This window comes from Diospyros lotus, unplaced genomic scaffold (assembly GCF_014633365.1).
Source record: "Diospyros lotus cultivar Yz01 unplaced genomic scaffold, ASM1463336v1 superscaf1, whole genome shotgun sequence".
Classification (NCBI taxonomy): Eukaryota; Viridiplantae; Streptophyta; class Magnoliopsida; order Ericales; family Ebenaceae; genus Diospyros; species Diospyros lotus.
Genome location: NW_026267104.1, coordinates 4300389 through 4327656, shown reverse-complemented (window position 1 = coordinate 4327656; position 27268 = coordinate 4300389). Strand labels below are relative to the sequence as shown.

General features: G+C 29.6%; 1 protein-coding gene across 1 annotated transcript; it reads right to left on the bottom strand.

Annotated features, from left to right (window-relative positions):
• Positions 1-4984: 4984 nt before the first annotated feature.
• LOC127792913 (vacuolar iron transporter homolog 3-like) lies at positions 4985-5790 on the bottom strand. Its single transcript, XM_052323568.1, has one exon. It carries the CDS (start codon positions 5746-5748, stop codon positions 5089-5091), a length of 660 nt encoding a protein of 219 aa, XP_052179528.1. The 5' UTR covers positions 5749-5790; the 3' UTR covers positions 4985-5088.
• Positions 5791-27268: the final 21478 nt, after the last annotated feature.

Genomic DNA, 27268 nt, shown 5'->3' with positions numbered 1-27268 from the left:
ATAAAAAATATTTTTAACTTTTGAGAAAATACAGTAAGTATCTATGAGGTTTTCTCAAGTCTCTCATTTGTTTTTCTCTTGTTAAAGCTTTGATCGTGTTAACGATTATTTCAGATCTGGAGTGTTTTAAGCAACAAAAATGTTGATAACAGTATATTTTTTTATGTGATAAATCTAGATTCATTACAGATAAACTCAATAAACCCAAACTTATTAAGTTTGACGTTGCTGAACAGTCATTAGTTCTTAGGGACATATTCCAAGAATCAGCTGGAATCACGCATCAAATCAAGACTCAAGGCGCAAAATGATTCAGTGGTCCTAATCTAATCACTTCGACCCTCCCAATTAGCTTGTATTATTATGAAAATTTATTAGAGATTCTCAATCACTTATAAATTATGATTAATAAGTAAATAAATAATATATATATATATATAAACTCGTTTTTAATTAAAAATATAGTCGAACTAATTGTCGTCTTATAAAAAATAATGATAATCTTTTATCACTTGATCAAGGTCCAACTTTTTATAGTATTATTGTCAAGATACAATAATAATTTTTTTTTTATAAGAGAGTATTTTGGGTGTAGGTTTATGAATAATAATCTATAAAGAAGAAATCAATTAGGGAAACGGATGAGATCACCCATAGACCTTCCGATATTTAAATTAATCTCATATCTAAAATGAAATTATAGTCTCACTAGAGTTATGGTGTAATATCCTCAATTAATTAAATGAAATGAAATTAATTAAATTAATTAATTGTTTAAAATTTGAGGCGGTGCGCGTGTGTTGGAAAATAACTATCAAAATATATATATATATATATTTGTCTCTCATTGAAGTTTCTGGCGAAATAAAGAAACAAAGAGTGAGAGTTGGAGAGGGAAAGCTCGAGTTGGAGAGCTTAAGGTCGAGAGCTCATGCGGAGGAGAGAGAGATAGGGAGATCGAGATGAGAGAAAAGGAGAGACCGAGAGAGGCGAGGTGCAGTGCGGCCATGGCAGCCGAGCACCCAGCCGCGGCCATGGCGATGCGAAGCAGCGACCGGCGACGGCGGCAGAAGTCCGAGAGGCTGGTTGCAGCGGCGGCGACCGCGAGTTCATCGGGCTGGCGTGCGGGGCTGGTTCGGCCGCTGGGAGAAGAACGGGGGGAAGGAAGAAGGGAAGGAGAAGAAGAAGAAGAAGGAGAAGAAGAAAGGAAGAAGAAGAGGAAAAGAAAGAAGAAAAGAAGAAGAAGAATGGAGTTGCAGGCGTGAGAGATGCAGGGAAGAAGAAGAAGAAGAAGAAGAAGAAAAGAAAAGAAAAATAGGAAAAATAATAGAATTTTTGAGATTTTTCGGCAAAGGAAGTGATCAGGTATGTGGGTAAAAATTAATAGAAGCCTGATATGTTTAAATTATAAATTTTACGCGATTAAAATTAATTAATTTGGGTCCCGATTGTGTTATTTGTTAGGAAATGATTTAATTTACCCCGGGAGCTTGAGAGAGGTCGGAATCAGCTAGTTTCAGGCAAGTTCCTAACCCTTTTCTCGTATTCTTCAATTCCCGTGAGAAATCCTATGATTTCTCGTATTTTATACGCTCCCTTTGTCTGTTTCGGCCCGTTTATTAATTATGAAATTTTGAATCGTTCGATTTAAATTTAATTTATTAAGCTGGCTTCGAGGATTTTATTAGCGTGATTTGATTTAAAATAAATATGAGACTCGTTGAGATATTAATTGTGGTGTGCTTATGTGGGATTTTAAACTACTAAATTAATTATATTACACAGTAGATTTATTTAATTAAAGCCGTGATTTTATTTATTGTCAGCGAACGTTTACTTCGCAGTGGGTGCGCAAGAAAAGCAAGGAACGGCCGTGTAAAGGCAAGCTCTTAACCCTCTCTTCCTGATCTTTAATTCCCGTGGAAGACCTCGTGAGTTCTTGTCTTTTATCACCTTCCTTACTTTAATTCGGCACCTTGCCTTATTGGTTGAACTATTATTCATTTGTTTTAATTTAAATTAAATCTGAGGCTTCTATAATTTTATTCGTTGTGAGCCTACGGGGGTTTGTACCGCCCCCATTCCTTTCGGAATGATGATGAACCCAGTTGGGGAACTAGGTTCCTAGTCGTGCAGGTTTTATTTACGATTTTTCTCGGATTTACTTATGATTTGGTTAGAGCTATTGAGCAGTGGGGCAAGGGTCAACCGTTTGGTAACGTTGGGGTAGACGACGGTACGGCCCCGAAGAGGACCGTTAGACGAACACTCCTAGTCACTGACCGTTAACCGGTGCCGGGCACTGCTGACTAGCTCTGCCAGTATGTGATTTACTGCATGATTAGATACCTTGTATTACTGTTCATGATTTGATATGTACATGGGTACGGGATGCATGTTGGGATATTCATTTATTGAGTATGCTTGGACACGGACATTCTAGCTTGGTTAGGTTGCATCCAGCGCGACATATGCATGGGGTGTGGTTTACTATGTGGGCGGAGTATGGCCTGATGCCTGGATGTATGGGCGCCTTGTATCACGTTGATGCTCACTACGCCATTGCATTTCTATGTGTATTACATGGATACTGGTAGTATTTAGTTCTCGGACGGGAGTACCGTTCTGAGGGAGCCTATGGCTCGGTTGTCGGGAGTACCGACGGATACAGGTGACGGGAGTACCGACCCGGGATTGCGCGCGCAGGTTTGTGAAGATATTTGTTGCCTTTCAGGGCAGTGGCAGGTTGGTATGGGACTTGGGTGCCAAGTGTCTTATGTGGGCCCCAAGGACCGGTATGTGCTTTTATTTTGTTATGCTATTGAGCTGTTGTGTTGTAGCGTCTCATAGCTTGTGTGTACTTGGGGGTTTATTCTGGGGTGAGATTTCTAGTTTTTGTGTAGCCTTCAGCCTTTTCTTCCTTATGCTTGCTGAGTCTCTCGACTCACCTTGCTTTCCATCATTCCAGGTAGTGGCGGCATGGGCCACGGCAAGGGAGTCAGCTTTAACGGCAGAGTCGGTGTGGTGTACAGGCAGTCTCGTCAATCCCTATCCACTCTGATGTCTAAGTAGAATTTACTCTATTATTTCGTACTGTACCAGGTCTTTTCTCGAGTCTCGTGTGTGTCGGCACAAGAGTTTGTATTCTTTTACTTATGTTGTGACCGCTGTGTTAGCGGGGTTACCCGTAGTGCATGCATGTCTTGAGTTTTGCTTTCGCTGTTCTTATTTTTGTGTATGCATGTCGGGATGGTCTTTGTCTGGTATTTATTACTTTTCTCCTCCTATAGACACTCCCGTTCAGGTAATTCGAGTGGTTGGAAATATCCGAACAGGGTGCTTACATATGGACACAGCTTTTGTCAAAGGAGGTGTGCATTGAGGAGGAGGGAGGGCCGGGAGAGAGTCGCAATTTTTGGTGAGACTCGCTGTTTTATCTTTTTTTCAAAGTAAGCCAAACAGTGTCCAAAGTCCGCTAACAAAAGTATTATATTATATATGTAATACATAACGTACCTGTGGGTGTAATGTTATATATTTATGCATTAAAAAATGAAAAAAAAATATTAGTTAAAGAAGTTAAACTATTTTTACTTCAAATTGTACTTATTTTTTACAGTTCAGATTATGAAATATTTTAGATATCTCTAACAACTCTTTAATCCTAGCTATACATTTTATTAAGAGATATTTAAAATATTTTATAATTCAAACTGCAAAAAATAAGTACAGTATGTACTGAAAATAATTTTATTTTTATTTAAAATAACTAATTTTTGCAAAGTATTATCTTTGTAACATAAAATATAATGTATATAATTATATATACATTCACAATTATATATTTTTAAAAAATATATAATTAATTATATAGCATACGTGTTTATAAAGTTATTTATTATCTAGCGATGACACCCTATTTAAATTAAGTAAACATATAAAAATAAAATGATACAAACATATTACGACCATGCATAAAGAAAAATAATTATTAAAATGACTCATACTTAAGAAAATGATGATTGCAATATCACATCATTCTATTGATATTTTACATATAAAAACTCAAAATAATTTATAGTCAATAATATAATTTAGAATATAAACCATATAATATAGTTTATATACATTATATCTATATATGTAAATTGAGGTGGGTTCAATGATGCGAATTGTTTTTGCTCGTTAATGGAGGAGGATATGTACAGTCCATCTTCGAGAGAATTACATCTTCCATTTGAAAATGTTGGTAAAAGTGGTCGTGGGAAGGAAGATGTTACAGAGTCTGACAAATCGGATAGTTCAAGTGCTGGAGGTATTATTCTTGTGAAGTCAAAATCTTAGCTTAAGTGATAAATGAATAAGAAGTGAGCAATTGAGAAAGCAGTAAGGGGGACAAAGGCTCGAATCATATGCTTGTAGATCATTTTTGATGTTTTTGCTCGTTAATGATATATCATTTTTGTTGCATTTCAAGTGGTGTTGGTATTATCCTCTTATCTTCTATTTCATATATACATGTGTGTGTATGTGTATACAGAGCATAAACAAACACGGAGAGATTAATTCTCCATTTTTCTATGTTAATATTGTTGGAAATATTTTGTGTGAGCTACTCTTAATTGTTAATGATTTTATTTTATTGAAAAAAAGTTGATAATATATATAATCGATTATTTTTTAAGAGACATGCACAATGTTCCCGTTAGACTATAAGTCATTATCTAATTAACCCATAATGGGAGAGTTATTAAATAAATATTTTATTTATGATTAGATCTCATTTTTATTACTTTAGGTAATAAGTTTAGATTAGGGTTTTTTTGTCCTACTAATTGTATGCTTGTCTAATTGAATAATTGCTTGTTTAACAAGTAGTGGGAGGAAGATCTTGTCGTCTAAGATCAGTTTGGGTCAGAAATTAGTGTTCGTGATTATAATTTAGTGTCAAATTGAATCATACAAAACTCTATTTAAAGAGAAATATAAGTTCATACTATCCAATAATTTAAATATTTTATAAATACATGACTTGAGGAAATGAAAAGCAGCCAACCCCCGTTCAAGCTAAGAAAAAGAAAACTAGGGTTAAATCCCAATGGAGCCAATGAGCTTTGTCAAGCCAAAGGTGATGGCCATGGCCAGCCACCCTCCAACCAAAATCCTCAAAGAAGACTTCACCAATGGCGCCCTTCCCAGCACCGCACTCAACCCTCCAAACCCTACCAGCGCCAGGCTCGCCGCCGCCACAACCACCGCCACCCTCACCCTATACCCCTTTATGAACGCAGCCGCCAGCAGCGGCACCATCGCCCCCGCCGCGAAAGCCACCGCGGAGGCCGCCGCCGCGCTGAACGGGTTCGGCAGCCCCTTCTTCCTCTCCTCCACCGCCTCTCCGGCCAGCTGCACGGGATCTCTCCTTATCTGCGCCATCTCTATGTCGTACTGCGTGTAAACGGAGACGAACTCTCCTATGGCCATGCTGCAAGCTCCCGCCACCAAGCCGGCGGCGCCGGTGAGGATCATGGTCTTGACGTCCTTCTTCACCGCCCCGACGCCGATCATCAGCGAAGCGGTGGACAGCAGCCCGTCGTTCGCGCCCAGAACGGCGGCTCTCAGCCACTGGGCTCGTTTGGAGTAATCCAGAATCTCTATTTCGACGTCCTCCGTCGGTTGTGCCTCGGGATCATGGCTAGGGTTTGTGGGTTTCATTTCTTCTTGGATTGGAGCTTGGTTGATAGTAGCCATGGCTAGAACTTTCCTCTTCTGTTAAGGGGGATCTGTGGAGGAGTGTGGAGGGCACAAGCCAAGTGAAGGGGTATTTATAGGGGAAATTAATTAGCAATGCTTAATTATTAATTAGGAAGATTAGTTTAATGGGTAGTTAATTCAGCCCACAAGATACGGAGTGGAGTGGCATCTGATGCTTTTCACACAAGTGAAGGTATAAAAACATAGCAAACTTGACTTTTCCAAACCCCTTTGTGCTCGTTTGCACATGCAATTAATTTTTTTTATAAGTGAATTTTAAAAATATTTTTTTATATATTTTATTTAAAAAATAAAAAATATATATTCTACTACTAAGAGTTAAACTTCCGCGGCCAAGTCTATATTTTCCTCCTACATTTTTACATGTTATTTTTGTGGTTATTTAATTTTTTTATTATTTTAATTATGCTTTTGAACTTACATACCTTTGTATTTTGACTTTTTATCATGTAGCAACTCGAATATTTTAATATTTTGATTACATGTTTAGACCTGCATTTTTGAGTCAATTTGACCCCTTTACTTTGAAATAAACAGAACATGACATGTATTTTATTATATTTCTTTATGACTTACACACATAAAACTATATAGATTAAATTGACTTAAAAATATAGTTTAAGAGTGTAATCAAAATAATAAAAAGCTCAACTTGTCACCCAAAAAAGGTCAAACTATATGGATTAAATTATCTCGAAAATCAAGTTTAGAAATATAATCGAAACAACGAAAAATTCTAGTGAACACATAAAAAAAATATAAAAGTATGAAGATTAAAATATAGATTTAGTTACTATCTAATGAACCTTCATTTAAAATATTTTTTTACTAATTTATGTTCATAGCATCTGTCACACCTCTTAGTTAGTTATTATACAAGCAAATATATCCTGCTTGTAAAATATATTTAAACTAGCCTAACTTACGAATACCTTTGGCCATCGGGTAGACAGGGTGCATGCATATATTTAATTTAATTTTTTTTGATAACATTTGTTAAAATAAATAAGATAAGATTATAACATTTTATGAATCAAGATATAGAATGATTAAAATAAGACTAGAAAACATTCTAAAATTTTTATCAAATTGTTTGTTAAATTTTTTAAAATGCACTGTAGGACATATATGTCATTTTTTTTTTATTTGTAAGGACTAAGATAAATTTATCCAGATGTGAGGAAAAGATAAAATTATCTGAAAAAAATCCATATAAGAAGTCATGTGATTTCTTTTCTAAGAGACGCCAGATAAATTTAACAAATACAATACAAAATACTTTTGTTTGGAATATTTTTCATATCTCACTTTTTTCGATCTATATCTTGGTTAACAAATATTACTTTAAATGGGTATCAAAACTAAATGTTTCCTTACAATGATATAACTCATTAATACTTATATCTTAAAAATGATAAATGATAAGAAAATCTGGAATTATGGCTTATTTACAAATTCACTCCTATTATTTGTGTCAAGGAGAGTCAATCATGACGTGTTATGTATCTCATAAGTCAAAATGTGTTACATGTTCCATTTGTGAGAGTGTGATATATGTGGGCCACTAGCTTTTTTTATTACTCAAGGAAACGGGCTACGTTTGAAATATCTTGCTTTAGAGTTCGGAAATCTCAATTGAATGATCTTGTCAGGAATCCTACTCAATCATTACAAGCTTGATCTATAAAATAGATAAAATCTCAACAAGCAAACACCTCAGATTTTAGTGACTCAGTATATTTTCCTTAACTCATTCTTGAGTGCTAATTTGATTGTCGAAAACTATATTGGGAGATTAAGCTCCACATCTATAGGAGTTTTAGGTATTATTGTGCTTAGTAATCCTCCCAACATAATCAATTAATATAATTAAGAAAATAAAAACATTATATCATTTCCCTAATACTATATTTGAGTTACTTTTCATTTTCTTAATTTGATAACTTTGGAATGCTACTTAAATTTCTTAGTTCTTACCTTTAATGATCTTTCCATTAAGTTTTGTTCATTTTATGTGTATTTAGGCTGTTAGTTAATTTGCATATAGAGAAAAAGATGTCATCACCTCCAACTTTGTCGAGATATACTTTACAAATTCTAAATATGAAAATATTATTTTAAATATTTAAATTTAATATTTATGGTGACATTTTATATTAATATCTTATATATATTATGTATCATATCAATACAAATATATAAAATATTTGTTATTGTCAAAGTACAAAAATAAATTTATAGTTGTGGGAGATTGTTCGTCTTCAACCTCTAGTCTCTAGGAGACATGTAAAGGGCATGGTATGTCTTTTGCGTGAACCCTCTGATATTTAAAATTAGTTTTAGCTGACAAACAAAAAAGCATTCAAAATAGATTGTGTAGAAATTATCGTGCATCTCAATCGAGAGAATGACTCACTATTTACAAAGATTAAGACTGATAAGCAAAGGAGTATTTGTATCTTTCAAGATTGTTTGTTTTAATCTTTAAGCAAAGATCTTGGAGGTTAGTTAATGGATTCTTAACAGACCAAAATTTGAAAGGTCCTTCGGAGATTGTATCTTTGAGACTCATGAGAGGCTCCCAAGAAGGTCTCCTCAAAACTACTCTATCAAAAAGGTCTCCAAGACCTCCTTATTTCCAACTAAATAACAGGGATTTTTTTTATACGCTTTGCAAAGTGTTTCATTTTAAATTATCCATTCTATTACACCTTGTAACAATAATAATAATAATAATAATAATTAGAGGGGTGGTCCATATTACGCACATATAAGAAATAAAAATTTTAAATGAAAATTCATTGGATAACGTTTAATAGTAACTCATTTTTTAAGCAAAATTTTAAACTTAATGAGTTTTGGTGTTGTGATAAAAATATTTTTAAAAATATTTTTTTTTTGTAAAGTAAGAAACTCGAGTAGTTCCTAGTATAGAGACAGTTTTCGATCTGAACTATTTCACTTTCTCTAAAACTCATAGTTTGCCTATACTTAGTCTAGGTGTATGAACAAATTTTTTACGAACTAAAACCCAAGGTTTGGCCACTTGGATATAAACACAAATAATTATATAATTTTACATAAAAATATAATTAAACACACAATCTCACAATATTTCAATATCTCGAACGGATAACAAATTTAAATTTTTACTATAAGGTGAAATATTTTGTCATTTCATGTTTTATCTATTTGTTGCAAACACCGCCCAACCCATAAAAGCCTCTTTTAAGCAAAGCCATTAAATAAAAAAATAAAAAAGATTGGCCGCCACACCTCAGCATGTCTTTATGACTCATCATACAGTTTACAGATAAATAAAGAAAGCTCATAACAAAGAGCCAACCGCTCATAACCCGTTAGCCAAAACCCAGTGAAAATAACACAGTTTTTCCAAACCATGCCTCAACGGCAGCAGCCTTATCATCAACTATTTTAGGGTCCCACTGTCTCTTTTGAGGATAAGCTTTCTTTTTTGACACGCTCTTCAACAAGCAACTTAATATTCCAAGCTTCAAAGCGTCTAAGGTTGTGCTATCAACTTTGAGATATTTATCAAAAAAATCGATTAAACATACTCAAGTCAATGTTTAAGGTAAGTATTGGCATTTGTAATATCAGCCTCCAATTACTAATAAGCAGCCCAATCCAATGGAGTAGGCGACAAAACTAGACTGAACCATTAATTCATGAACTTTCCTGAAAATTATGTCGAGGAAGTAAGTAATATTGAGTATTTGAGTGTTAGGTGTGCTTATTTATCAAAATTTTATTCTTTATATAGATTGAGCCTTTAATGATTAAGCAAAATTCTCGACAAAAACCTTTAGACTTCAAGAGAAATATTTTAGGTGTGAACCCCTTTGCCAATTAGTGCAAGACATATATTGTATTCTAACGGGTGAAATATGTAACACGCAATGATAGACTCTCTTCAAAGAGAATCTTAAAGATATATTTATAAATAAGCATAATTTCAACATATCCCGTATCAATTATTATAATTTTTTCAATTTTAAATTGTCAATAAAAACCCACAATTACTATATTTTTTTATGAATTAGGTCTCCAAATATATGTAATAATTGACAAATTACACATAATAATTCAATCCACTAAACCTCGTATAGCCTTTATTTGATCCAAAATATTTTTTTTTCCTTATAAATTTGATCCATGATAATTACACCTCAACAACAAGGTACCCATATAATTTTTTATGAAAATATTATTTGAACAGTTAAATTTGATATTTGTGACAATATTTTGTATTAATATCTCATATTATATGTCATATTAATACAAATATATATGATATCGATATAGAATGCTGATAAAAATGTCAGACAATCTATATAATAAGGGAGAACGGTTTTTGAAAATGTGTAAAATGTATCAGAGATACATTTCATTTGTATGGCTGAGATGGATTGATGAATATATCAATGGTTGAGATTAATTGTTCTTGCCGCCCAACAATCCCAAGCTCTGCCCCATTTAATTTCTCCAGGTGTAATCATGCGCCTCTGCCCCCTACAAAAGCCATCAAATCTCATCTCACTCCCTAAGGCTGACTCTAGCAATGCCCTAAATTGTTTGCCATTGCCAAAATTTGGAGAAGCAACGCCAGATTTTTGCTCCAACAAATTTCAAATTTCAACTCTAGATTTTAGCAATGCCAAACTAATTCGCCAAAAATCTGGTGAAATTGAAATGGGTCCCCAACTGTGGCGACCCAAATCTTGAAGCTCGCATTCGCTATCGCCAGGACCCCACACCTCCAACGACCATCTCTCTGCCCCACCAAGCAACGACCATCTACGTTGGAAGAGGAGGACCAGACCATAGAAAAGAAAAAAGATCAACCGGATAGAAAGGTCGTGGCGGAAGGTGGAAGACAAATTGACAGCTAGATCAGTCTAGCGACATCTGCAGCGGCGACCATCAGCAACTAGCGACGACGAACGGAGGCAACAACGACGGTCGACGACCAATGATGGCCTACAGCTACTAGCGGCGATCGACGACTTCTGCAGCGACCATCTTGGGGTTTGTGATTTATTGTATTGATTGAGGGATATTTGTGGTGGAACAATTGGACAGACATAGAATAAGAAGAAGAAGAAGAAGAAGAACACTACAAGAAAATCGTAAATTAGTGACAGGTTTTGTGATGGGGGTCCACTTGTCACTAATTTGTGATGGGTTTAGTGATCGAAATCCGTAATTAAAACATTTTAGTGGCGGGTTAGATTTTCTGTCACAAAATTGTGATGGGACAAGTTATCTCATCGTTGATTTGCAATGGGATTGTTTGTCCATCGCAAATCAGTGATGGGATAGCCTGTCTCATCTCAAAACAACGACGGGATGCCATATCCCGTCGCAAAACAATAACGGGATAAAGTGTCATGTTGCAATACAACAACGGGATGCGCAATCTTGTCGCAAAATAGCGATGGGTCACTATTTTGTATTTAAACACCCTCCCCCTCCACTCCTGAATGCCCTTTCTCCCCCCTCCCTTCCCCTGTTCTCACACTATTTCTCCCCCACTCTCCTTATTCTTACGCTATTTTTCTCTTCCTCCCTTTATTCTCTCGTTCTCTGCTGCTACTACCTCTCAACAGTATTGTTATTGTCTCCAATGCCATTGTCGCTATTCTTGTCATTGAGGTAATTATTTTTTGTTATTTAGTTTTAGTTTTAGTTATTTTGTGTTGTTTAGTTATAGTTTAAAACTTTTAAAGTTAGTTATTTTGTGTTAGTTTAGTTTAATAGTTATTTTATGTTAGTTTAGTTTAATGGTTATTTTATGTTAGTTTAGTCATAGTTATTTTGTGTTAGTTTAGTTTAATGGTTATTTTATATTAATTACTTTAGTTTTAGTTTAATTGTTTATAATATGTTACTGTTTAGAAATTAAAATGTGAACTTTATTAATTGTTTAGTTATTTTGTTATGTAATTGTATTAATAAATAATGTTTATTTTTTTAATTTTTAATTCAAAACAGATTTTTAATGAAAAAATACTGTAATTTTAAATAAAATACGTAGAAAATAAAATACTAAAAATTAACATAATATTTAAATAAATATATATTTTGTTGTTATAAAAAAAATATACACATTAAAAAATTAAAAAATTTCTATTTAACATAAAACATTAAAAATAATAAATAAAATTTAAATTCAAATATTTAAAACTAACATATGAAATAAATTAGATAATTATTTTCAAAATTAAAATAAAAATGAAAAGTATAGATTTTAAGATTTTTATTTAAAATAAAACACTAAAAATTAAAAATAAAATTTCAATTCAAATATTTGTAACATTAGAAATAAATTAGATAAATATTTAAATTCAAATATATAGAAATAAAATTTTAAAAATAAAAATATTATTTATGAAAAAATATTATTCATGAAATAAAATGAAATAAACACACTAATAGATTCTAAGATTTTTATTTAAAATAAAACACTAAAAATAAGAAATAAAATTTCAATTCAAATATTTAAAAGTAACATAGGAAATAAATTAGATAAATATTTATGGGCTGCATCCCTCTCACGTCAGGGCTGCTGCCTTTTTATTAGACGAGAAGGAGACCCTCTCACGTCAGGGCTACTGCCTTTTTCTTAATTATAATTATAATAATAATAATATTATATATATTATAAGTATAATATATATATTATATATGTATCGGCAGCAGCATGGCATAGAACTTTTGCGCAATTGTTACCCTGCTGCCCCTTTCATTTGTCTCTTCAATTTCAATTTGAAATTGGCTGAAAGACAATTAATATCACTATTACTTTAACTAGTTCATCACCCGTGCGATGCACGGATATTGCAAGAAAAAAAAAATCTTTAAAATAGAAATTACATAATTTAGTAGTTATAACAAATTAATATCATAATAAAGAAGTATAAAATAAACAAAATAATCATATTGCAATCATGAGAAATGAACAAACATACAACAAAATTAGTTATTCAATTATTGTTAAATATGTATGCCCTTTTTTGTTTGATTTTTTTTTTATTTTTTGACATTTTTTATGCTTCTATTATACTCTTTCTACTAACACATATGTGTGTCTTTAACAAAAGATTGTATCCTACGTCTATAGTATTCGTCATTTATTAGAGTAAGATTAACGTCTACCATTTTTAACACATTATTTTCACTTTGATGCACGAAACACTAAAAATGTGACTGTTTTATTCTGAACTCTCAGTATACTCAGTATAAAAGGTGATTTCTCAATTTATTTTATTAATTATTTGATTGAAGATGTTTCTCGTTCGTTATGATTTCAATATTGTGTATGTTATTAAATTATAACTTAATTATGATAAATTCTTGTGCAATATGTTGAAAAAAATAATTTGTGCAGTGAAAAAAAAAAAAGAATGCAAGTAAGAATGTAGGAATGTTAAACACCCACTATAAATTAGTGGACTAAAAAAAATATACAAATAAATAGAAATGAAAGAATATAAAAAATGAGCAAATATATAAGTGTAAATCAGTAAAAAAAAAAATTAAATAATAAAAGAAAACAAAAAAACATGTAAATCAAACAAATTGCCGAGATATAAATCTAGCAACAACAAAAAATATAAAAATAAAAAATTAGCAAACCAAGTTTACCTTGCATAAGAAATTATAACAAAAGCTAACAAATAAAATTTAGTAGCAATTAACAAAACAACCTGAAAAGTTTTATAGGAATAGGTAATAACCAAAAAATATATATATTTTAATTCGAAATCAATCAGATAAACTTTTTTCAGTTATCCTCCTTCTTGATCATCGATTGAATCTTCTTAGTTGCATTAGTCAATAAATCGTTAAGGAGAACCCTTTTGGCAAAACATCCTTCATAATTTTTCAATGTATGTATAACTCACAACTCGACTTTGGAGACGTAATAACTTCATCATTAGATGAAGAAATATAGAGTATAATGTCATTAATCAGTACTTATGTCATACATATTAGGAACCCCAAACTTATTTTACAAATATAAATATTAAATTCTAAAAATTGATGAAGTACATTTTTCTCATCAATTTCGATCTTTTCAATTTTTCAATAAAGAGCAGACTCTTGCTGTTGAGAAATGTGGGTATAACATGTTAGAACATGTTTTAGCACATAGTCATTCTTAACACATTACAAACCTTAAAACCTTAAATACTATACTAACCTAACTTGCTTCTAGCATACACATGCATTTAGAGATCAAATTAGGGTTAATTACTAACTTCATCACACTAAAAACTTCACTATGTTTGCAAATAAAGTTAAAAAATAAAATTATAACATTTAAGCTATATATAAAATTATAACATTTAAAATTATAAAAAATAAATTTAAATGAATTAAGCTATATATAAAATAAAGATAATTTAAATAATCAATTAATTATATAAATGATAATAATCAAATTTTCAAAGTTGTAAGAAAGAAACAAAAAAAAAAAATAATGTTAAAAAATAAAATTATAACATTTAGTTATATATAAAATTATAACATTTAAAATTATAAAAAAATAAATTTAAATTAATTAAACTATATATAAAATAAAGATAATTTAAATAAATAATTAATTATATAAATGATAATAATCAAATTTTCAAAATTGATTATTAATACATGACTTCACATATTCCTCCTAATAATCAATTATCACATTCAAAACTATCAATTTTTTTAAAAATCAACAAAAAAAAAGTTAAAAATAAAATTATAACATTTAAGTTATCTATAAAATTATAACATTTAAAATAAAAATAAATTTAAATTATATATATATAATATATAATTTAAATAATCAATTAATTATATAAATTATAATAATCAAAATTTCAAAATTAATTATCTATACATGATTTCACATCTTTTTCCTGACAATTAATTAACACAATCAAGATAAGTCAAAACTTTTAGAAAGCAATAAAAAAAAAAAAACTATTAATTGAAAAACTTAACGTTATGATCACTTCTAAAAAATTAAGTTATTACACAAAATCTGTTCACATTAACATGACTTTATATGTTCCTCCCTGCAATCAATCACCATATTCAAGGCAGGTCAAATTTTTAAGAAAGCAAAAAAGAAAAATCTAAAAAATAAAATTATAATATTTAAGCTATATATAAATTTATAACATTTAAAATTATAAAAATATAAATTTAAATTAATTAAACTATAGATATAAAAAATAAAGATAATTTAAATAATTAATTAATTATATAAATGATAATAATCAAAATTTTAAAATTATTTATCCATATGTGACTTCACATATTTCTCCTGTCAATAATAAAAATATAAAATATAATAAATTTTTTAAAAGAAATATGACAACATATTATAAATATAAATAGCCTATACAAAATATTTTTATTTAAAATTATAAAAAAATAAATTTAAATTAATTAAACTATATATATATAAAATAAAGATAATTTAAATAATCAATTAATTATATAAATGATAATAATCAAAATTTTAAAATTAATTATCCATATGTAACTTCATATATTTTTCCTGTCGATAATAAAAATATAAAACATAATAAATTTTTCAAAAAAAATATGAGAACATATGATAAATATAAATAGTCTATACAAAATATTAATTTAATCAAAATAACTTAAACGATTTATTTAAAAAATAAATTTAAATTAATTAATTATATAAATTATAATAATCAAAATTTTAAAATTGATTATCTATACATGATTTCATATATTCTCCTTGACAATTAATTACCATATTTAAGATAGGTTAAAATTTAAATAAAGTAACAAAAAAAATAGAACTAAAAAATAACTATTAATTGGAAAACTTAATGCTAGGATGATTTTCAAAAAATTAAGTTGTTACACAAAACTTGTTCACATTGGCAAACCAGAAACACAATTAAAATTAATTGATTGAAAACTGAAAGCCCGATTAAACTAATTAAATAAATGATAATAATCAATTAAGTTATATATAAAATTATAACATTTAAAATTAAAAAAAGTAAATTAAATTAATTAAACTATATAGAAAATAAAGATAATTTAAATAATCAATGAATTATATAAATAATAATAATCAAATTTTCAAAATTGATTATCCATACATGATTTTATATATTCCTCTTAGAAAACTTAAAGTTAAAAAATAACTATTAATTGGAAATTTTAATCCTGGGACGACTTCCAAAAAATTAAACTGTTACACAAAATTCCTTTACATTGACAAACCAGAAACACAGTTAAAACTAATTTGTTGAAAATAAGAAAATATGGTTAAATTAATTAAATAAATGATAATAATTTATTAAGTTATATATAAAATTATAATAAAATAAATTTAAATTAATTAAAATATATATAAAATAAAGATAATTTAAATAATTAATTAATTATATAAATGATAATAATCAAATTTTTGAAATTGATTATCTGACTTCACATATTTTTCCTTGCAATCAATTACCACATTCAAGACATGTCAAATTTTTAAGAAAGTAACAAAAAAAAAAAAGTTAAAAAGTAAAATTATAACTTTTAAAATTATAAAAAATAAATTTAAATTAATTGAACTATATATAAAATAAAGATAATTTAAATAATTAATTAATTATATAAATAATAATAATAAAATTTTTAAAATTGATTATCCATATATGACTTTACATATTCCTCCCAGCAATCAATTACGACATTTAAGATAGGTCAAATTTTTAAGAAAACAACAAAAAAAAAGTTAAAAATAAAATTATAATATTTAAGTTATATATAAAATTATAACATTTAAATTAATTAAAGTATATAAAAAATAAAGATAATTTAAATAATCAATTAATTATATAAATAATAATAATCAAATTTTCAAAATTAATTATCCATAATGACTTCACATATTCTTGCTGTCAATAATAAAAATATAAAATATAATAAATTTTTCAAAAAATATATAACAACATATGATAAATATAAATAGCCTATACAAAATATTAATTTTGTCAAAATAACTTAAATGACTTATTTAAAATAATTTAATTTTGCTAAATAACTAATTTAACATAACCTACGAACTAATTATTTTTCAAAATTAAGTAATAACATAAATATATATAAGATTTGTATTTTTTTTGCATAATTTTGAAACTAATTAAGAGTTTTAGAGTTTTGAGTGGTGGTTTTATTGAGAGAGAATGAGAGATAAATTATGGAAAATAAAATAAAAAATTAAATTTATTTTTAAAAAAAATTACTTAGCAATCGGTATATGATAGTATTACTTGATATCTCAAGATTTATCTCGATTTAAAAAAGTTTTATTTTTCTGTAATTTATTTTAATTAAAATTTTATATTAATATTTAAGAATTAATAATATAGATTAATTCTTGTCTCTTCATATACCATACTTACACATTCTCCAAGCACTTTATAGCTAAAAACATTATCTACAGGTTCCAAGAATTACATATTTTTCACAAATTTAGGCTTAATTAATGATTTACAAAAATTCTATTTTGGGTAAGAAAAAAAATAAACAAAACATAATAAAATATCAAAATAGAAACTGAAAATGGGCGGGAAAAGGATTTGGCGACTGTTTTGTTATAATATATACATAGATATCAGCTAAAAAAAATTATCTACAAATTCCAAGAATTACATGTTTTCCACAAATTTAAACTTAATTAATGATCTCCAAGCACTTTACAGCTAAAAAAAATTATCTACAGATTCCAAGAAATACATGTTTTCCATAAATTTAGATTTAATTAATGATCTACAAAAATTCTATTTTGGGTAAGAAATAAAATAAACAAAACATAATAAAATATCAAAATAGAAACTGAAAATGGGCGGGAAAAGGATTTGGCGGCTATTTTGTTATAATATATATATAGATATAGATATATATTTTATGTTAATATTTAAGAATTAATAATATAGATTAATTCTTGTCTCTTCATATACCATGTTTACACATTCTCCAAGCACTTTACTGCTAAAAAAAATTATCTACAGATTCCAAGAATTACATGTTTTCCATAAATTTAGACTTAATTAATGATCTACAAAAATTTTATTTTGGGTAAGAAATAAAATAAATAAAACATAATAAAATATCAAAATAGAAACTGAAAATGGGCGGGAAAATGATTTGACGACTATTTTGTTATAATATATATATAGATATAGATATCAGCTAAAAAAAATTATCTACAGATTCCAAGAATTACATGTTTTCCACAAATTTAGACCCAATTAATGATCTCCAAGCACTTTACAGCTAAAAAAAATTATCTACAGATTCCAAAAATTATATGTTTTTCACAAATTTAGATTTAATTAATGATCTACAAAAATTCTATTTTGGGTAAGAAAAAAACTAAACAAAACATAATAAAATATCAAAATAGAAACTGAAAATGGGCAGGAAAAGAATTTGGCGGCTATTTTGTTATAATATATATATAGATATAGATATAGATATATATTTTATGTTAATATTTAAGAATTAATAATATAGATTAATTCTTGTCTCTTCATATACCATGTTTACACATTCTCCAAGCACTTTATTGCTAAAAAAATTATCTATAGATTTCAAGAATTACATGTTTTCCATAAATTTAGACTTAATTAATGATCTACAAAAATTCTATTTTGGGTAAGAAATAAAATAAAAAAAATATAATAAAATATCAAAATAGAAACTGAAAATGGGCGGGAAAATGATTTGACGGCTATTTTGTTATAATATATATATATAGATTAATTAATTTTTATAATATAAACAACGTATAAAAATTATACAAAAATTTATTACACATTGAGAATATCTCATTCACACCTAAAAATCTCATTTAACTCTTAATAACATTTTTATAGACTATTAACTTTTAATGATAATTTAATACCATTAACTTTTATTAAAAGGTAACCATGTAGATTTATTTCTATTGATTATATAACTTTTTATAAAATTTTAATTTAATAATAATTTGAAATATGAACTTTTGTAGGATTGGATCGAAAAATCTATAGAGCTTAAAAGCAAAAATACGACTAGCTTTCTTCGATGGGGATGTAATAAGGTAATTTCAATCTCAAAGCATTTTGATGTGTATATTTCCAGCTAATGTACTAATTTATATTTATTTTGTTTCCACAAATTACCAAATTGTTGTGTATGTTTCTCATTGAGGATACATACAAGTTGATACAAAGACTTTTTGGAAAGTAATGAGGATGAAGTTTGGGCAAACACATGTTTGAAGATATATTATTGATACATCTTTTGTAAAGTTTTAACCCACTCTTTTGGTGTATGACAATATAATGTTTGTTTTTTTTATGTAGTTATAATTTGATGTCAGTAGCATTAATTGGTATGCATTTTAATTTTAATTTCTTTTAGATTGCAGAGTCTTGGCTGTTGTGCATTATTTGATATTTAATTTTTTTTATATTTGATCTGTTTGGAATTGTAGAATACAGGTTGATATTTAATTGTAGAATACATGCTAGTATGTAGAATACAGGATCCTAGAGCACTTATTGATGTGTTTTATTATATAGATTTAGTAATTTTTTTTTCTTATAAAACGTTAACAAGTATACAATCACTTTAATTTCTATTTTTTGTTTAGTGTTTACATTTTTTTTTTTTACTTGCTCTTATATTTTGATTTGCCATATTAGTGAACATTATAAATCTTATATGTTTGTTTCTTATTTGAGTTTTGTAAAGCGTTTAATACAAGCAAAATTGTTACAAGTTCTTCATAAATTTCAACATAATACACATAAATTATAACTACATTTTAATCTTAATATTATTTATATCGTCGTAACTTTAGACACGAGTATACGTTAGTATCTAAATAATGTGCTTGGTATGAAGGAATGGGGATTTGTGAGGCTCTGTAATTGATCTAGATTAGATTGGATTGGACTAAAAAGTTTTTAGATTAAATATCAAAAACCAAATCAATGAAAACTAATATGTTGCCCGCGTCGAGCAACACAACTGACGTGGCAACCCCCCTTTCAAGATCTATTGTCTGAGCAACATATCAAGGCCCTTGAATCAATTATCTAGTGGATGAACTAACATAGTCTATTCAGGCAAATTAATTTTGTTCTTATTTAATATAAATTTATATGTATGTATATTCAAGTAAAATTAATAATAATTTAATATTCAATTTTAATTAAACAAAACAATATAACTTTAAATACACACACACACACACACACTTGTTTCTGGTCTAAAATGCACCAGAAACTGAAAATTGCTAGACATTGCAAACAACATTCCTCCCATGTTGCTAGACATTTGTTCTTGGCGTAGTAGGTTACTTTCCTTTGGAGGGTGTCTGCAATTGGTGCATTCTGTTTTATCTACCATTTATGTATACTGGGCATTCGTGTTTATCCTTTTGAAGTGAGTGATTAAAGAGATAGAGCAATTAATTAGAAATTTCTTATGGAGGGGTGATGAGGCTAATTCTAATAAAGTGAAGGTGCGTGGAGAGAGATTTGCTACCCTAGAGAGCATGGAGGCTTGGGTATGAAGCCTTTTTATATTTGGAATCAAGCTCTAGTGGCCAAGTTAATTTGGCATTTGCTCTTAAAGGATAGAGAGTCCCTTTGGGTTAAATGGTATCGGATTAAAGGGGAGTGTTTCTGGTTGCTTAAAACACCCTATGCCTACCCATGGTAATAGAGGAAGTTACTCTCTCTTAGGGGTGTTATGAGATCCCGATTTGGTTGGAGGATCGGAGATGGTCGTAGTACCTTTCTTTGGCATGATCAGTGGCACCCGTTAGGTGTTCTCATTGATCGTTTCTCTTGCCAATTGCCTCGATAATTAGGTATCGCTAGTTTAGCTAAGGTAGCGGATTTTATTGAAGATGGCTCTTGGATCTGGTCGGAGACCTCATTTTCCTTGGACTTTAACTTGATTCGCATCTATCTTCCTCAACTCCCTCGTGTTGAGAGTCGAGATAAGCCATGTTGGCTTTCAACCTCGAGTAGGGAGTTTTCTGTCAAGGCAGCATTCCAGGATCTTCAAGTTCAACGCCTTAGGGTTTCTTGGTATAGGCTTGTGTGGTTTGAGTGTATATCAGCCCATAAGTTTATTCTCTGGTTGGCAATGCGAGAACATTTATCTACTCTTGATCATATTAATCTATTTTTGTCTTTTCTGAATAGATGTTTTCTTTGCACGGCTAATGCGGAAAGTCATTGTCATCTCTTTTTTGAGTGTCCATTTTCTCGAGTGGTGATGGCTTTTTTTCGTAGATCTAAGAAATTTAGTTGGCCTTAGCATCGATGGTATATGAGTGTGCTTTGGGCAACTGCTAGATGGAGTAGAAAAGGGCCCCTGGCAGACGACTAATAGGCTGGTGCTTCATGCTTTGGTGTATTATATCTGGAAGGAGCATAACAATAGATGTTTTTGGGATCAGAAGAGATCTGCTTCTCAATTGGCGCATCAGATCTAATGTGCTGTTTGGACCCGATTGTCGACAGTTCTTTTTAAGTCATCTTTGTAGAGTCATGCCCTTCGTCATGTCTGGAAGCTTCCGAGAGTTTAGCTTATTCTCCCATTAGGAGTGGCTGTTTGTTGTGATCATGTATTTTCATGCTTGGTGCCTGTGCTTTTTGAGCTTTTGTTCCCCTGTGGTCTCGCTTTTATGGGATTGTGCTATATTTAGTTCTGCTCTTGTAAATGATCTCAGAGTAGTTTTTTTTTCTATTTGGGGTGCTTCCGACAGTTGTCTTGTGATTTTTGTATATATTTCTTTATTCTTTTATTTTGTTGGTTTGCTCCAGAGGGTGATTGGTGCTCTGTTTCCCCTGGTGTTTTTGTGGTTCGAGGTATGGCTTGGCCTTGGTTGTAGTCGCTTCGGTGTTGTTTTGTTTTAATATTATTCTTACTTAAAAAAAAAAAAAAAAACATTCCTCCCATGTTTTCTACAATAAAGAAAACCTTCCAAACATATGAAAATGAAAAACTTGGAAGTGTTAAATGGGCCAGTTGGCCCACTCTCGGTTGGGCTTTTCTTGAGTGGGCCCAATTGAGTTTGAACCCATTTTTGAAATGGATTATGTCGGCCAAGTCTATATTATTATTTAAAAAAAAGAATATCTAACACAACTTCTAAATCCTTAATAAAATTCTTCATGAGAATGGAAGTAACAAGAAGCAAGGAAGGAATATTTATATCTCAAAGGAAGTACACACTTGATTTGCTGAAAGAAACTGAAAAACTTGGTTATAAACCGGCTAATACTCCCTTAGAGCCTAATTGGAAGAACAAAGAAGATAGCAAATTAGAATACCAAGTAGACAAGGAAAGATATCAATGGTTGGGGGAAAAGTTGATCTACCTATCATTCACAGGACCTAACATTGCATATGCTGTAAGCATAGTAAGTCAGTTCATGCACTCTCCCACAAGAAGACATCTTGAGGCTGCATATCATATTCTAAGGTACCTAAAAGAAACTCCTAGGAAAAGACTCTTGTTTAAGAAGAGTTAAGATAGAGGAATAAAAACATTTGTGATTGGACTGGTTCTATTGAGCACAGTAGATTTACATCTAGATTTTGTAAAAAATTATGAAAAATTTTGGTAACTTGGAGAAGTAAGAAGTAGTGCAGAAGCAGAGTATAGGGTTATTTCACAAGGGTTATGTTAAGTGATTTGGGTGGAGAAAATGCTAGAAGACTTACACTTACCAATACCCTTTCCGAAAATTCTCAATAGTGACAATAAATCGACAATTAACATTGTGAAAAATCTAGTTCAATATGATTGAATAAAACACGTGAGAATTGACCGATCTTTTGTCAAGTAAAAAATAGCGAGAAAAGATATAAGTTTCACTCATTTCTACTGAATTTCAAGAAACATATATCCTTACTAAAGTAATGCAAAAACAAAAATTAATTTGAATCTATTAGAGGTAAGCTGAAAATGATGGATATTTATTCACTACCTTGAGGGGGAGTGTTGGAGAGATAAAGAGAAAGAATTCAAACATCACACGAAAAGATAAAGAAGAGAAAACTTCAAGATAAAAGATAAGTATGTTCCTTAAAATCAGATAAGGAAATCCTAGAGTAATCATAATTCTAATATGAACAAAATATGTTGTTGTAATTTAGAACTAAATTATAAGAGTTTTTTTAGGAGCTTTTGTGTGTATATTTACATATCTCGGATTAATGAAATTATGAAAGTTTATTCCCCCTATTGGAACTTCCAACTAAGTTTGTTTTTTTAATTTTAATATTAGAAATGTTACTTAGATATTTATAAATGACACTTAATATGTGATATTTTTATATTAATATATATTATATTATGTGTATAATTAATATAAATGTGTACAAAATTTCTGTGGGTGATGTGAACAGAATTTTTTTTTTTTTTTGGTGCATAATTGGATGGTCATCATTTATAGACTTTACTATGCCTGACAAGCAATTAATCTCTTTCTCTCCATTAAGTATTGTGAAATAATCACAAACGGTGAGCGACTGTGCAAGGAAAGTAATCTTAAGTATTATGAAATAATTCTTTGCCAGCCAAATACTATATTATTGTTTGTATACTTTTATTATTTTTTTTGGCGTAGTCATTTAAATTTTTCTTTATTTTGATTATTACATGTCTAAATTTATATTTTTGAGTTAATTTAATATCTATATATATATATATTTTGTGTGGTAATCCAAACTTTTGATTATTTTGATTATATTTTTGGACTTGTATTTTTAAGTTAATTTAATCTTTGTACTTGATGTGAACAGAGTGTGACATATATTTTATCATCTTATTTTATTTTTTTTATACACGAAAATACATGGATTAAATTGACTAAAAAATACAAATACAAGAGTATAATCGAAACAACAAAAAGTTCAAGTTGTTACATAAAAAAAAACTCAAAGTACAAGAGTAAACTATAGCGAAATGGTAAACACTTATAATGATTCTCTCTCTTTGGTAATTATATAATTTTGTACACAAAAATACATACGTATATATATTTACATGAAAAAAATAGAAAATAGAAACACAAATCTAGGGGCTGCTATATATCTCAGTCCGAGGTTTTCTTAAGTCTCTCATTTGTTTCTTTTTTGCTAAAGCTTTGATTGTATTAACGATTGTTTCAGATCTGGAGTGTTTTGAGCAACAATGAACCCACGTGACTAGATACAAATAAATCTTGATTAATTTAAATTTATTATTATTATCATCATCTTATTTTTTACGATAAATCTAAGTTCATCTTCCGAAATGATTGAATTCATTCGCCATTAACCTAGATGGTCTGGGGTTTCTCCCCTCTCTTTTATCTCCTTTCTTTGAATGGTCATCAGTGGTTGACGGTTAATAACTGTCTATTATCGCTTATTTTTAATTTTGATTTTTTTAATGGGAGGAGCGGAAATGAGAAAAAAAAAAAAAAAAAGATAAGAGAGAAGTGAAAGATAAAATAATTTTTTTATTTATTATTTCTCAAACAGGTCAAGACGTCCCTTATTAATTCTTAATTTTAATTAAAGAGTAATGTTAATAATTAAGTTTGAGGTTGATGAACATTCATTAGTTCTTAGGGACACGTTTGATATTGGGTCTTGAGTCTTGATTTGATGCGTGATTACAGCTGATTCTTGGAATATGTTAAATATAGGGGCTTTGATGGTGCGGATATCAAACCATTTGCTCTCACATATGATTCAATGGTCCTAATCTAATCACTTGGACCTTCCCAACTTGTATTGTTATGTAAACTAGTTTCACACCCGTGCGTTGCACGGACATAAAATATTGAAAAAATAAATTTTAATTGAAAAATATTATAATAAGAGTAATATGAGCTAATTCAAATGTAATATGAATAAATTGACATATAAAGTATTGTTACGATTTTTGGAACACTTTTTTATACACAACATTTGTTGTCGAATCAATTTGTTTTTTTTCACCGTCATATATGAGAATTTTCAATCCTTGTCGACTTGTAAGTCTAGAATGTGCAATGTAAAGTTGATCGTGAGCAAACACTGGCCTCTTCAAGTACAGTTCAACGTGTGACAGTGATTGACATTGACTCCTGTTTATGGTCATGTCGTAAGAAACAATTAGTGGAAACTGTCTTCTCTGAAATTTAAAAGGTAACTGCACATCTAAAGTAGTTAATGACATACGTGGGATAAAAACCTTGTCACCTGCATTACCACCTAACAACATCTTTGCCTCTAAAACATGGCATCTGAGTTTCGTGATGACCAATCTCGTACCATTGCAAAGTCCTGAAGCATGATTAATATTTCTCATAAGCATAATAGGGACACCAGCTTTAAGCTTCAATTCATGATTAGGCACCCCGAAACATCTTATTCCACTTAAACATTCGATTAAATAAATTTCTGTAAACAAACCAAATACTCTTTCAGTGTGGCACATTGTGTCTGAGCTAAGATATGTCATCTCTTCAAACGAAATTTTGGAAATCATGAAATCATTTATAACTTGGACATCATCGAGTGTGGGTGTTAGAATGGCTCTTCCTTGCATATAGGATGCATCATAAACACTTTCTAAAAAAGACCTACTCTCAACTATAGACTGAATTGTATCATCCGATGCGCCAACCAAAACATCACGTGGAATATCGACGATCATTTTTCCATCATTTTCCCGACCAATTTTCCCATCTCCAATATATATTGCAAAGCCAATCAAAAAAATCTTTTAGTTCGTGCACATCATGACAGTGGCCAGAACTCTGAAGCCTCATGTTTTTTGTCAGCTTCAAAATCACACAATGTGTCCATAAGTACGATGAATTGATAGTGGCATGAACACCGCCTCTTTCAATGTGGCACATTCATTAAAGTGTTTTAATTTGAACATAAAATAATTCGTAAAGGGATCTGAATTTGAACGTAGACATTTTTGTATCGTAAAAATACCTCTATTTGCATTAATTACATTAATAAAATGTTATGTCTCATGGTTACGTTAATGACCATGTTATGTTAATTATATTATATTAACATGTTAAATTTGTTATTCTATATTATTATAGAATATTTGAACATTATTTACTAAAGTGAATGAATTATATTTGTGTTGCTCTTGTGGAATTATTATGTATCTATGTGGCATAACGTGAAAAAAAGGTTAAACTTCGTTATCAAAATAAGGTTTATAAGTAATATAGGGCATAAGTAATAGAGGAAAGAAAGATACTGTCATTTGGATAAAAGTACAATTCATTAAACATCAATATCAAAAGTCATATGTTAAAAACATAACCAAGGAACTTAAAAAAATCACAAGAAAATATTAAAAAGGTCGAAGTAATAATAATATAACAACTTAATTCTTTTCAACTTTAACTTTCTTCAGTTTCGTAGAAGATAGCGCCGTTGAACCACAGTTACTTTCATTGACTTGTGTTTTGCCAGTAGTGTCCTTTGTAGCCTTCCTTGGTGTTTTGTTAGGAGACGTTACGTCATTATCCGAAAACGAATCCTGTTTAGTGGTATTTGTTTCATTGTTTCCATTCTCACTATCATCGCTTATGTCGATGATATGATTAGTCGATTTAAATCTGTTGATTAAGTCAGCATCCTTTGAAACAGCTGTCAAAACCGATTCATTTTCGGTTTGTTATTGTATTAAAAAAATTGTAAATAATTTAGGAATGACCTTTGAAATATTTGGTCTTGCAAAATTGCATGGTTTCTTATTGTATTAAAAAAATCTTAAATAGTTTAGAAAACGAACATTTGAAATATTTGGATTTGTAAAATTGCACGGTTTGTTATTATATTAAAAAAATATTAAATAGTTTCAGAAACGGACCTTTTAAATTTTTGGTCTTGCAAAACTACACAATGACAATCAATGCCTCATTTCGGTCACATTGTAGATGTTGTTGCATCTCGTCTGCATAGGTCTCCCAAAGAGTGCATGATAGTCGATTTTTACTATAAAGAATATAACTAATAAATAATTAGTTTGATTAAAAAATTTATATATTTACAGCTTGTAGGATAGAAAGTAGTACATACTCTAGATCTTGAAGTACAATTTCCAGATTTCTGTTGCCTTTCCTCGTGGTGGAATTCTGCATGTTTGAGTTGTTGAACTCCACGACGTGTCCAATTACATCCGAAAGAAAAAATTAATGATTAGTGATTGAAGATATTAGTGGTATATAAGAAAGTGTCTTTACCGAAGAGTGGTGTTTGATCATAATGAGGCAAACCCTTTATCTCCGAAAATGTCTTAAAACTGAAAATAGTTGCTGGAAAATGAATGCCATTTGTAGGTTCGAGATAAGTTCCATTGTTGAAAATAAGATGGTAATCGTGACCGGTAACTAGGTATACTCCTTTGTTTGTGTCAACATAC